At 47.0% G+C, this 12,328-nt stretch overlaps 1 protein-coding gene and 1 long non-coding RNA gene across 3 annotated transcripts in view; one reads left to right on the forward strand and one right to left on the reverse strand.

Moving 5' to 3' along the window:
* Window positions 1-3,204, reverse strand: part of LOC122219134 — a 44,339-nt gene extending 41,135 nt beyond the window's left edge. The window contains exon 1 of the long non-coding RNA XR_006202274.1: window positions 2,740-3,204. This is a non-coding gene — a long non-coding RNA (uncharacterized LOC122219134). The remainder of the gene's footprint in view (window positions 1-2,739) is intronic.
* A 2,026-nt stretch (window positions 3,205-5,230) lies between these two features.
* MARCKS (myristoylated alanine rich protein kinase C substrate) lies at window positions 5,231-9,878 on the forward strand. 2 transcript variants are annotated; one of them, XM_042939648.1, is made up of 2 exons: window positions 5,231-5,906; window positions 7,738-9,878. In XM_042939648.1, the coding sequence occupies exons 1-2, from the start codon at window positions 5,805-5,807 to the stop codon at window positions 8,641-8,643; spliced, it is 1,008 nt and encodes a 335-aa protein (XP_042795582.1). In that variant the 5' UTR covers window positions 5,231-5,804; the 3' UTR covers window positions 8,644-9,878. The 2 variants fall into 2 exon arrangements, with proteins under 2 accessions (XP_042795582.1, XP_042795583.1); XM_042939649.1 differs by lacking the exon at window positions 5,231-5,906 and adding an exon at window positions 6,370-6,621.
* Window positions 9,879-12,328: the final 2,450 nt, after the last annotated feature.

The following is a 12,328-nucleotide window of genomic DNA, read 5'->3' on the forward strand; positions in this document are numbered from 1 at the left end:
ATGCTGTCATCTTCTTCACCTACCATTTACTCGTCAACACTGAATCGGGATTCCATTCTCAACATACTGTAAAAGCTTCTCTGGGGCCTGTTACTCATAACTTCTGTATTCTGTATACAGAATCCTGTTCTAAAGCCAGCCACATCCAATGGAAACTTTTCAGTCTTTATTTTATTTGACTTCTCACCAGCATTTTACAAAACTAACCACTACTCTTTGAAACACAATCTCCATTGATTTTTCCTGACGCCACATTTTCCTGGTTTTCTGTCTACTCCTTGGGGGTTCCTTCGCAGTCTTCTTTGCCAGCTAGGCTCTTTTTCTACCCAATCTCTCTCTCTCTCTCTCTCTTTTTTTCTATTCATTGTTTTATTATTTTATTTTATGTTATACTATCAAATTCTTTTTTTTTTTTTTTTTTTTTTTTTTAGCTCTTTTGAGATATAACTGGCTAATCTCTACCCAGCCTCTTAAAGAGGTTACTCAGGGTGTGATTCTGGAATCTCTTGCTTTTCGCATGTTCTCAGACTTGACTTCAGAAAATATTTATATATGGAATGGCCACAAATCTATATATATTTATATTCCAAACCAGTCTTTGAGCTCCAGATTCTTATATCTGCACATTTAATTTTTCCACTAAGATGTTTTACGAGCATGTCAAAATATGTCCAAACTAATCACGTGAGCTTCCTCCCAAACCCATTTGAACCCTTCCCTCCTCAGGAGCTTTGCTATTTTGTCCATCTGAACAAAACTCTCCAACTCTTTACCTAAGTAATGCCTACTTTCCCTTAGGTTTCCACTGACATGTCACTGCTTTTTTTTTTTTTTTTACATTAAAAAAAATGTTCATTTATTTTTAAGAGAGAGCAGGGGAGGGGCAGAGAGAGACATGACAGAGGATCCTAAGCAGGCTCTATACTGACAGCAGAAAGCTGGATATGGGGCTCAAACTCACAAACCATGAGATTGTGAACTGAGCCGGAGTCAGACGCTAAACCGACTAAGCCACCCAAATGCCCCTTCAACATTTTTTTTAGTATGTTTTATTTTAGAGAGAGAGAGAGAGAGCACACACATGCGGGAGAGAGACAGAGGGGGAGAGAGAGAGAGGGAGAGAGAGAGAGAGAGAGCACACACATGCAGGAGAGGGACAGAGGGGGAGAGAGAGAGAGGGAGAGAGAGAGAGAGAGAGAGAGAGAGTCTTAAAGGGGCTCCACGCTCAGTGCCCAACCGGATGCAAGGCTCAATTCCAGGACCCTGGAATCATGACCTGAACAAAAACCATGGAACACTAAGCCGTTCAACCGACTGAGCCACTCAAGTGTCCCTAAACGTCACTGTTTTAAAAGGGCCTTCTTTAACTCTCCTAACTAAATTAGACTATCCTATAGCACCCTGCATCTCCCTTCAGAGCACATATGACCACTCACAGTTATAAACTGATTTGCAATCTCAGTGTTAGATTCTGCCATTTCCCTTACTTTTCTCTGGCTCCCCCCTCCTCACGACACTTCCATGCTTCTAACATTCCATATAATTTGCTTATTTATAGTTATGAAGTTTTGTTTTTCTCTCCACTCTGGCATGTAAGGTGCGTAAAGATTTCTTGTCTCTTTTGTTCCCTGATACGTTCCAAATGTCCGGCACATGCTAGAAATTCAATAAATATCTGTTGAATGAATGAGAGACTATGTCTGTTTTGCTACTCACTATATTCCAAACTAATCAATTGCAATGGAATTGAAGTTCAGGTACTATAAAATCTAGGATGAAATATGGAGCACAACACCATAAACACAGTAGGATCTCATGCCCTGTGAATGAATGAAAGCTTTCGAATGAAAAAGGCATAGTTAATTTGGAATCTAGACAACGGTCCTCTTTACTATTTTTTGTTTGTTTTAGCACACAATCTTTTGTTCTCTTTCTCCACATTCTAAGAAGTTTTAAGAGATAATAATATGAAGCCAGAGCTCCATGAGAGGAAAGACCATGCCCTTGTCCTTCTGGTGTCAGCTGATGTCTAGCCCTCTTCCTGGTACTTAGCAGCAGCTGAATAAATAAATAAAATAGGAACCAATGAGGGGAACTACCCAGTGAATATGTGCCATCAGGTGAAGGCCAGACAGCACCAGGCTGCAGTGGAAGAAGCTGGGGACTTGGAATCAAGGGGGTGAGCTCCATTGCTGTGTCTACCTTCTGACAAAATCTCGCAACTTCCATAGGCCTGGTTTTTCACCTGGTGGGGGGGATGAAACTAGACGATCTACTAAAATGTAAGCTCCCTGAGGCTAGGGACCGCATCTGTCTTGTTCACTGATGTGAAAACAAGGCCTAGATCGGTATGTGTGGCACAGAGTAAGACCCCCAAGAATTTGTGTAAATATCTCTAAACATTCCTTCCAGTGCTAACAATTCAAGGGAAAAATAACTTTGAGGTATTCTAAATAAACATTTCTTTTGGTAGAATCATATACAGATTACCATCATCTTAGAAATAAAGAGCCTAGTCCCTGGTGAAAAAAAAAAAAAAAAAAAAAAAAAAAACAAAAAAACCTGTTTCCTCTCGGTGAGTTGGTTACGGGGATTTACCTGTTTTACATTTTCACCGTGCATTCTGGGGTTCTTTAATTATATTTAGATAAATAATCATATTTGTACACTTAGCGTTTGATCTGGAACCTTTAGCTCTGGGCGCGAGAACACCCAACTCCTGAGGGACTGTATACTCACAACTGTGCAACTTGTACTGGTTCCAGTCTTGCTGGCGGTCCTTCCCTGCCATTATGTAGTTTCCGAGGCAGGATGGGCTCTTGCCATTTCTCAGCCCTTTCCTTCCTCACCCATCCTCTGCCTTCAACCCTCTCTCCCATTCGATGCTTTCCCCTTGGCTGGCCCGACGCAGGGAGAGGTCAGGAGAAACTGCCCCAGCGCTCAGCGCCCCGGGCAACCGCAAACCGCCTCCCCCAGCCAGTTACTGCGGACCGCCGGCTCTCCGAACTACGCTCTACACGCGCTTTCGTATCGAAAGGAAATCGTGTTTTCTACCGTAAACTAGGGACCGCTGGTGGGGCGAGAATCTCTGCGTCTACACTTATTTTCTAGCCCCGGAGCGGCTGCGGGAATTGATTGGTTCCCTCGCGCCCCGACGCTTGGGGTTCCCCCGCGCTCCGCCTGGACCCCGCCTCCTCGCGCGGCCATCTGCTACGCTGTCTGTCTGACTCTCTCGCTCGGCCTCTCTTTCCCCTCCACCACTCCCTGACCACCCCCCGGCTCCGCCCCTTTCCCCTCCCCCCGTCCGGGGCTCCGAATCTTTCGTGGCCGTTGCCAGGGAGACAAGCCGATACCAGGCAAATAGGCATTCGAGAAAGAAAAGGGGGGAAAGCTACACGGCAGTCTGGTAACAAAGGAGCAATAAAAGCAGCCCCCAAATGGAGGGCTGAGGACGCGTCTGCGAGAAAATCCGAAAGCGAGCTAGCAATCCCCCCAAGTTAAAACTAGGAGGGGGATGCAGAGGAAGGGGCATGATTCACGTTGGGGGTGGGGGCTAGCAACAACCTTAAATGAGCTTTTGGGAATCGCCTGGATGGTGGTTTTGGATCAGCCCAGCTGGGTTTTCAAGTTGGAACTCCGCTAATACAAGAAATTCGCGTCCACCTCGGCGGCTGGGGGCTTGGGCCAGGCCAGCGGGCTCCCTTAAGGGTGATAACATGTTTGGCAGGATACACTTCTACGGAAACGTCTTTCCATCAGCTCTGGGGAATATGACTTCGCGAGTGAATGATGCATCTGAAGGCAGTGGACAGTGAGAAGACGAAGCTTCGTGTAACGATGTACAGCTTGGTGATTTTCAAAGCAATACTTGAACAAAGAGTTATTGGCTTGAACCAACCATCTTTTTCACTCAAAGTGTGACCCATTTCCCTACAATAAGCAGAAAATAAAACTGAGAGAATTCCGAGCCAACACCAGGAGAAATGAACCATTCTCTCGACTGCTTCTCCTCTCCATAAGCAAAAGATTATTCATTTCAGGATTACTAACCGTAAACGAGAAAAGGGTCTGATGTGGAAACGAGTGAAAACTCTGGGAGCAAAAATGTAGGCGGTAGGAGAATGTTTATTAGGCTGTATCCTTGATTTTTGACCGCCTCCTCCCCTTCTTTAAATCAGTGCCTTGTCTTTCACACACAAATAGCGTCTGGTTCTTTGGTGGCGAGGGGTGCAGATGGAGGTGCTCGGTGTCCCCTTACAGAAGCTTTTTCTCTAACCCAAGCTAGACCGGAGCGTTCAGGGATCTTCTTGCTATTTTTCAACATGCAGTTTCTCGTTAGAACTGTAATCGTCAATCCGGTTGTTTAGCATTTCATCGCTGCTGCCTCCCTCCCTTCCAAGAAAGAACACACTCGCTTGCATGCACACTTACACATGTTCAGAAAAAGTCCATCCGATCCTGGCAATCGGCTGAAAATGATTCATATCTACGTGAATTGCTTCCCAACCGCGTATTTGGATTCATACACTCGAGGCTGTGTCTCGTTTCACCATAGAGAAAAATTGTCATTTCATACAGTGATAAAATGCGAACCGTTATGATCTTTTGTAAATGGCCCTCACTTTATATTGTGGGGGAAAAAATCACTATTTGGCAATAGTCGGGAGTGGGGGGATTCGATGAGCGTCGCAGGCCAATATCAAAATATTTTATTTCATGCCAATGCGGGATAGGGAAGGGAGTGTGGCTTAGGCTCCTTGCCGCTTTTGCATTTTCCACATCTGGCCTACAGACCTAATTCTAACTCGAGATGTCGTTTGATGAAATTCGATCTTCGTGGTTTAAATACCTTTCAATTTGGGGGCGATATAACATTTGAAACCGTTAAAGAAACAAACCCTGTGCAATATCTGTGAAACCAATATGGAACACGGAGAAAGAAAACATGCTGCACACAAATCCTAACCATTGTCTTTAACACTCGCATACACACACATACACATAAACACACAGGGAAGATGGGGGAGGGGAGCGAGTGGAGAGAGACAGACACGGATACAGACCGACAAGAGTCAAAGCGAGTCAAGTTAACGCTTTCTCCGCCCCCAGCCACAAGTACCCCCCTCCCGCGTTAATTAATTCCAAACAAAGCAAGCCAATCAAGTGATGCATTATTATTTTCAAGCAGAGGGAGGCGAGAGGCATGTATTTTTTAATTGATTTATTTATTTGGAGGACATTAATTCTCGGTCTGAGGCTGATTTTCAAACCATTTGCAAAGCGCGGCTCCATTGTTCGCCGGGCGCGCAGGCTCCGCCCCCTGCTTTGTGTGCGGTGCGCGGATTGGCCGGCGCGCGCGGGGGCCGCGTCAGCGCCCGCGAGCCCATTCATCTGTGCACTTGGGCGTTGGACCCCGCATCTTATTAGCAACCAGGGAGATTTCTCCATTTTCCTCTTGTCTACATTGCGGCTACAAATCTGGGATTTTTTTATTACTTCTTTTTTTTAAAAAACTACACTTGGGCTCCTTTTTTTGTGCTCGACTTTTCCTCCCTTTTTCCCTCCCTCCTGCGCTGCTGCTTTTTTATCTCTTCGACTTAAATTTTTTTATCCGGAGTGTATTTAATCGGTTCTGTTCTGTCCTCTTCACCACCCCCACTCCCCCCTCCCTCCGGTGTGTGTGCTGCTGCCGCCGCCGCTGCTGCCGCCGCCGCTGCTACTGCCGCTCGCCCCGTCGTTACACCAACCGGAGGCTCTTTGTTCCCCCCTTGGATCTGTTGAGTTTCTTTGTTGAAGAAGCCAGCATGGGTGCCCAGTTCTCCAAGACCGCTGCGAAGGGAGAAGCCACCGCGGAGAGGCCCGGGGAGGCGGCTGTGGCCTCGTCGCCTTCCAAAGCGAACGGGCAGGTAAATTCTACCTGTGTTTCTGGTCATTTCTTTGGTGTCTTTCTCTAGTCCCGACGCTTCTTTTTCCCTCCTGGTCGCGCCCGAGGCGCATTCGGCGGAGAGAGGAGCGTGGCCAGATTCCAGTCTGAAAGTTGAATGGAAAGCGATAGCTTAAATTGTCAATTTCTCATGGGGGGGGGGTCCTCTCCTCCACCCCCAAAGGAGTGGTTCCCGGAGAATCCTGGCAAATTCTTGTGTTGACGCGAGGAAAGAAGTGGTAAATCGTCTAAAATGGCGTGTTTGGAGCTTGGCAGAACGTGACTAGCTAGGTGCTAACCCCCCTCCCCCAGTCAGGTTGCAAATGTGTTTGGTGGGCACAAAGGTGTTTGGGTGGCTCTCCGTGTTTGCTGTCGAGATTGGGTCGCTTTCAAGATTTCTGAACTGGTGTGATTGTTGGGAGGGGGAGGGGGTGGGGGGAATGGGGAAGGTGGTGGAGAAAGGCTAGGAGGGAAAAGCTGTCTTATTGTATGCTGAGGCGGCAAGCCCTGGGTTCTTGGAAAGGTTGCTGGCTGGCTGGCTGGAGCTGGGCACAAGGGTTTCAGTATCTGCTGGGCAGAAGGGTTACAGTGTCTTTCGGTGGGGCTTTCCCACTGTTCTAAGCCTTTATTCGTTAGCTGTCTGTGGAATTACACACCCATCCGACTTTTAAATGGTATCCCTGGGGTGGGAAGACTCGGTGAGTCCTTGAAGCCCCTCTCCAGATGGTCAAGAAGAGACAGTTCGGGTGTTTCGGATGGGATTGTGCGTGTGCTTGGCGCCTAGACCACTGCGGGGGGCCACCCCGGAGCTGCCCGGACCCAGGCAGATGGCCACGGTTGGGTGGGCGCGAGAGGTCGGCCATGGGTGGCTGCTTTGAAAACACTGGGCACCCACCACGCCTCTTTTCCTAGAGTAGAGGCCGTGTAGCTTCGCCTGCTCTAACCTAATGGGGAAGGCGAGCTCTGCCAAGAGGCTCTGAACCCGTTGAAAATGTAAGATGAGCCGCCGTGGCGCGCCCCGGCTACACAGAATCGTAGGCGAAGGTGGGCGTGGAAGCGGAGGCAAGATCTTAGAAATAATGGGTTTCCCCCTGCCTTGTTGGTTTTATTCGGACCAGGATGCCGGGAAGCCACCTGAGCTTTGTTTGTGGACTCTCGGCTGCGCGATCCGGGCTCGGGGGCGCCTCGGCCGGCGGGCAGGGCCGGGCTGGGCAGGGCGGGGTGGCCCCGCGGCCCCGCCCCTCCGCGCCCGCCCGCGCCCAGCTCTGCGCGGTGGAGGCGCAGCGCCCCCTGGCGACCCCAAGCCCTAGGGGGCGTAGGACCTTTGCGCGCGCAGCCCAGGCGCTTCTGGCTGGAGCGCTGATGCCCCTGGGAGTTCTCGCTGTTTGGAAGAGCCCTTTAGGGTTTAGGGGAAAGGGGGACTGTGTACCGACTCTGGCTCTGTGCCTTCTCCCAAAGGGCGCTTGGTGTATCCTGTGTTACGTGGCTTTTTTTGCATAGCCCGTGAGGCGAAGGCTGGAATGGGTTACCCTTTGCTTTCTACGTCTGGGGTTCGGCCCTCTTCAATCCGCAGGGCATTTGTTGAGGGGTCGAAGCTCCTGCTGTGTCTTTAGGGCGCCCCCAACGGCACTGCCCCGCTTCTTCGGAGAGCGCTCGTCTAGGCAGGCAACCCTGTCTCCCCATGAGGGGGTGGGGGGGTCTCCAAAGCGAGAGGGGCCCAGGGGGGAAGCCTGTCCCTCCCGGCGCCAGGGTGGGGGCGGCGATGGCGGCGCCCGGGCCGCTTCAGTGACAATCCCGCCTTCTCTGCCCCGCAGGAAAATGGCCACGTGAAGGTAAACGGCGACGCTTCTCCTGCGGCCGCCGAGCCGGGCGCCAAGGAGGAGCTGCAGGCCAACGGCAGCGCCCCGGCCGCCGACAAGGAGGAGCCCGCGGGCGCCGGGAGCGGGGCGGCGTCGCCCGCCGCGGCCGAGAAGGAGGAGCCGGCCGCCGCCGCCGCCCCCGAGGCCGGGGCCAGCCCCGCGGAGAAGGAGGCTCCCGCCGAGGGCGAGGCCGCCGAGCCCGGCTCGCCCTCGGCCGCGGAGGGGGAGGCCGCGTCGGCCGCCTCCTCGACGTCTTCGCCCAAGGCGGAGGACGGGGCCACGCCCTCGCCCAGCAACGAGACCCCGAAAAAAAAAAAGAAGCGCTTTTCCTTCAAGAAGTCTTTCAAGCTGAGCGGCTTCTCCTTCAAGAAGAACAAGAAGGAAGCGGGAGAGGGCGGGGAGGCCGAGGGCGCAGCCGGCGCCTCTGCCGAAGGCGGCAAGGACGAGGCCTCCGGGAGCGCCGCTGCGGCCGCCGCAGAGGCGGGCGCGGCCTCCGGGGAGCAGGCGGCCGCGGCGCCGGGCGAGGAGGCCGCGGCGGGTGAGGAGGGGGCGGCGGGCGGCGACCCGCAGGAGGCCAAGCCCGAAGAGGCCGCCGTCGCGCCCGAGAAGCCAGCCGCCAGCGAGGAGGCCAAGCCCCCCGAGGAGCCCAGCAAGGCCGAGGAGAAGGCCGAGGAGGCCGGGGCCAGCGCCGCTGCCTGCGAGGCGCCCTCAGCCGCCGGGCCCGGTGCGCCCCCGGAGCAGGAGGCGGCGCCGGCGGAGGAAGCGGCGGCCGCGACAGCCTCGTCAGCCTGCGCAGCCCCGTCACAGGAGGCCCAGCCCGAGTGCAGTCCAGAAGCCCCCCCAGCGGAGGCGGCAGAGTAAAAGGGCCCGAGTTTTGAGATAATCGAAGAACTTTTCTCCCCCTCCCCCCCCTCCCCGTTTGTTTGTTGGAGTGGTGCCAGGTACTGGTTTTGGAGAACTTGTCTACAACCAGGGATTGATTTTAAAGATGTCTTTTTTTTATTTTCCTTTTCTTTTTAAGCAGCAAATTTTGTTCCCCCACCCCCTCCTCCCCCCACAGATCCCATCTCAGATCATTCTGTTACCACCATTCCAACAGGTCGAGGAGAGCTTAAACACCTTCCTCTGCCTTGTTTCTCTTTTGTTTTTATTTTTTGCATCAGTATTAATGTTTTTTGCATACTTTGCATCTTTATTCAAAAATGTAAACTTTCTTTGTCAATCTATGGACATGCCCATATATGAAGGAGATGGGTGGGTCAAAAGGGATATCAGATGAAGTGATAGGGGCCACGATGGGGAAGTTTAAGTGGTGCGTGACATTGCCAAGAGTAACGTACCGCTAGAAATAAATGATGGTGTAAAGGCTTAGTCTTTTTCTTTTTTTTTTAAAGAAAAGTTATTACGATGTATTTTGTGAGGCAGGTTTACAACACTACAAGTCTTGACTAAGAAGGAAAGAGAAGAAAAAAAAAAAAAACACCAATACCCAGATTTTAAAAAAGATCATAGTCTTAGGAGTTCATTTAAACCATAGGAACTTTTCACTTATCTCATGTTAGCTGTACCAGTCAGTGATTAAGTAGAACTACAAGTTGTATAGGCTTTATTGTTTATTGCTGGTTTATGACCTTAATAAAGTGTAATTATGTATTACCAGCAGGGTGTTTTTAACTGTGACTATTGTATAAAAACAAATCTTGATATCCAGAAGCACATGAAGTTTGCAACTTTCCACCCTGCCCATTTTTGTAAAACTGCAGTCATCTTGGACCTTTTAAACACAAATTTTAAACTCAACCAAGCTGTGATAAGTGGAATGGTTACTGTTTATACTGTGGTATGTTTTTGATTACAGCAGACAATGCTTTCTTTTCCAGTCGTCTTTGAGAATAAAGGAAAAAAATCTTCAGATGCAATGGTTTTGTGTAGCATCTTGTCTATCATGTTTTGTAAATACTGGAGAAGCTTTGACCAATTTGACTTAGAGATGGAATGTAACTTTGCTTACAAAAATTGCTATTAAACTCCTGCTTAAGGTGTTCTAATTTTCTGTGAGCACACTAAAAGCGAAAAATAAATGTGAATAAAATGTACAAATTTGTTGTGTTTATTTATGTTCTACTAAGACTTCTAGGTCTTAAGGTTAATTTTGAGGAACATCTTGCATGCCATCAAGAGTAAATTTTATTGTGGTTTTTAATCTGAAGTTTTCAAACTGAAATTCATAATCAGAGGTGTCAGATTACATACAGGAAGCTCTTAGAACATTCCATGTCTGTAACCATTTACCTGCATTGAATTTTCATTTAAAAACTCAACAATTATTTTTATTGTAGTTATATAGCATGTCAGAAAATACTCATTTAATACGAAAGTGATGTGACCCGAAGACTCTTTAAATGTCATATGGAAGTTTCCTAAAATACATTTTTTGTCATGCAGGTCCAGAAACTTAAATTTATACTGAGTGAGAGTCTATTTAATCCAAACTGCAGATGGGCCGCAAAACTGGCCAAATGTGTTTCAGAAATTGATGGTGTTTTACCTGCCGTTGTAATTGCTTAGTGCTTGGCTAATTTCCAAATATTGCTTAGATTATGTGTTATACCTTAGGAAAACAGGCTTATGTAAAGAAGTGATGGTGATGAATGGGCAACATTGTCAGTTTATGGGCCTTTTAGTACTTGCCTCAATTCAATAGTTGCAAACTTTTTTTTTTAAATGAAAGTAGTGTGTTAGTATCTTGTTACTCAAAGGAGAAAAGGTAGAGAATAATACTTCCTTATGTAGTAATAATCCTTACTAGTTTCACCTTTGCTCTTACCACCCCATAACTGGATTTTTTTTTCTTCGCTGGACCCTAAACTGAATTGAATTTGAAGATAAAGATGTATCAAATACCATTACTTCATTAAATGCGAAGGAAAATAGTTTACGCACACCTGCTTCGCTGTTTTTGAGCAGTGTGCCTTGTAGGGTTCACAGTGAGTCGGTGAACCACATTTGTAGCAGCCGAACACGGAATCTTAAACCCATTAGAAAAATAAATTAGCTCTTGAGATGTGCTATTAACTGGAATAATGGATCATAAATAATAGTTCATGACCTCTCTTACCTAATACCCTCCCCACTAATAAAATAGCACTCGGAAAAGTATGTACTTTTAGTTGGGGTTTCTCGATCTTGAAGGATGTTTGAAAGGTAAAAGTCAAATCTGGTAACCAAAGGACTGCTATATGGGGTCTTTCCAACCTTAGCAACTTTTTCTCAAATACCTACTCTGCCAAGTACAGGGCCTGGTATGTGGTAGGACTCAAAAAAAACGGGGGGGGGGGGGAGGTTAAAAATTAACTCGCCAGTAGTCAAAAATACTATGTAGCCAACTATATTGCTAGGCTTGTTTTTTTAACAGCTTGAATTAAGGTGCATTATTTTGATTTTAATCTTTGCCTAAAACACTTTGGGTGGTATTGATGGAGTGGTGGATTTTCCACCAAGTGATTAAATGAAATTTGACATATATCTTTTCATCCAAAGTTTTGTACATCACATTGTTTTCTAATGGAAAAATGTTAATATGGCTTTTTGTATTACTAACAATAGCTTTGAGATTAAGGAAAAATAAATAACTCTTGTACAGTTCAGTATTGTCTATTAAATCTGTATTGGCAGTATGTATAACAGCATTTGCTATGGTTATGAAATACTTCCTCTGGATTATAATAATCATTTGATTCAATTCCTATTGTAAAATAAAGTTTTACCAGTTGATATAATCAAGCTTGCTAAAATAGGATTTTTTACAAACTTAATTTTAAAATGGAAGTTTTAGAGAAAAACAAATCTTAAGTGTTGATGGTAAGTATAACTATTACTCAGTTTAAGGGATTTGGAAGGTATGCGTGACGGACTTAGGATACAAAGTTAGATCCACTGAAGGTGAGTTAGCTCATCTGTTAACAAGTCGACTGAAAACTTTAATGATAGGTCTTGATATACGTTTGAGAAACGATGTAGTGTATCTACATTTTCCCCTCATGTATCTAAACAATAAAATTTTGCAATTAAAAATTTGGGGAAAGGGTGCTTTTTGCATTCATATATTTTGGAAGGGGGGTATAGTCTAATGTAATTCAAGTTAGCTTTAAAAATTAAAAAAAAATTGGTTAAGTAACAGAGCTATGAGCTTTAGTTTTCCTTTAATCATTCACTGTGCAATATCAAGCATTTTTTTTTTCCTTCCCACTTCCCAGCTATGTGAAAGTGCTTCAAGCAGGGTGTGGCAAATTTGAATTTTAAAATGCTTTCAGTCTGTAAATGTTCCAGTCCCTGCTGGGGATTCAAGTTCCAGCACTCCTTTAAATTACACCCAACAGTGCTATTTTTAAAATGGGAAATAAATACTTCTGAAAGATGTGAATGTTACCTATATTTTATGTACCTGAAAAAGTAATAAATTACTGATCCCTGAAATACTTCTGTCTACAGTTCCCGTCAACTGCTCAACAGCAACGTACAACCCCGAGATCTAGAGTCATGCTCA

This window comes from Panthera leo, chromosome B2, assembly GCF_018350215.1.
Source record: "Panthera leo isolate Ple1 chromosome B2, P.leo_Ple1_pat1.1, whole genome shotgun sequence".
Classification (NCBI taxonomy): domain Eukaryota; kingdom Metazoa; phylum Chordata; class Mammalia; order Carnivora; family Felidae; genus Panthera; species Panthera leo.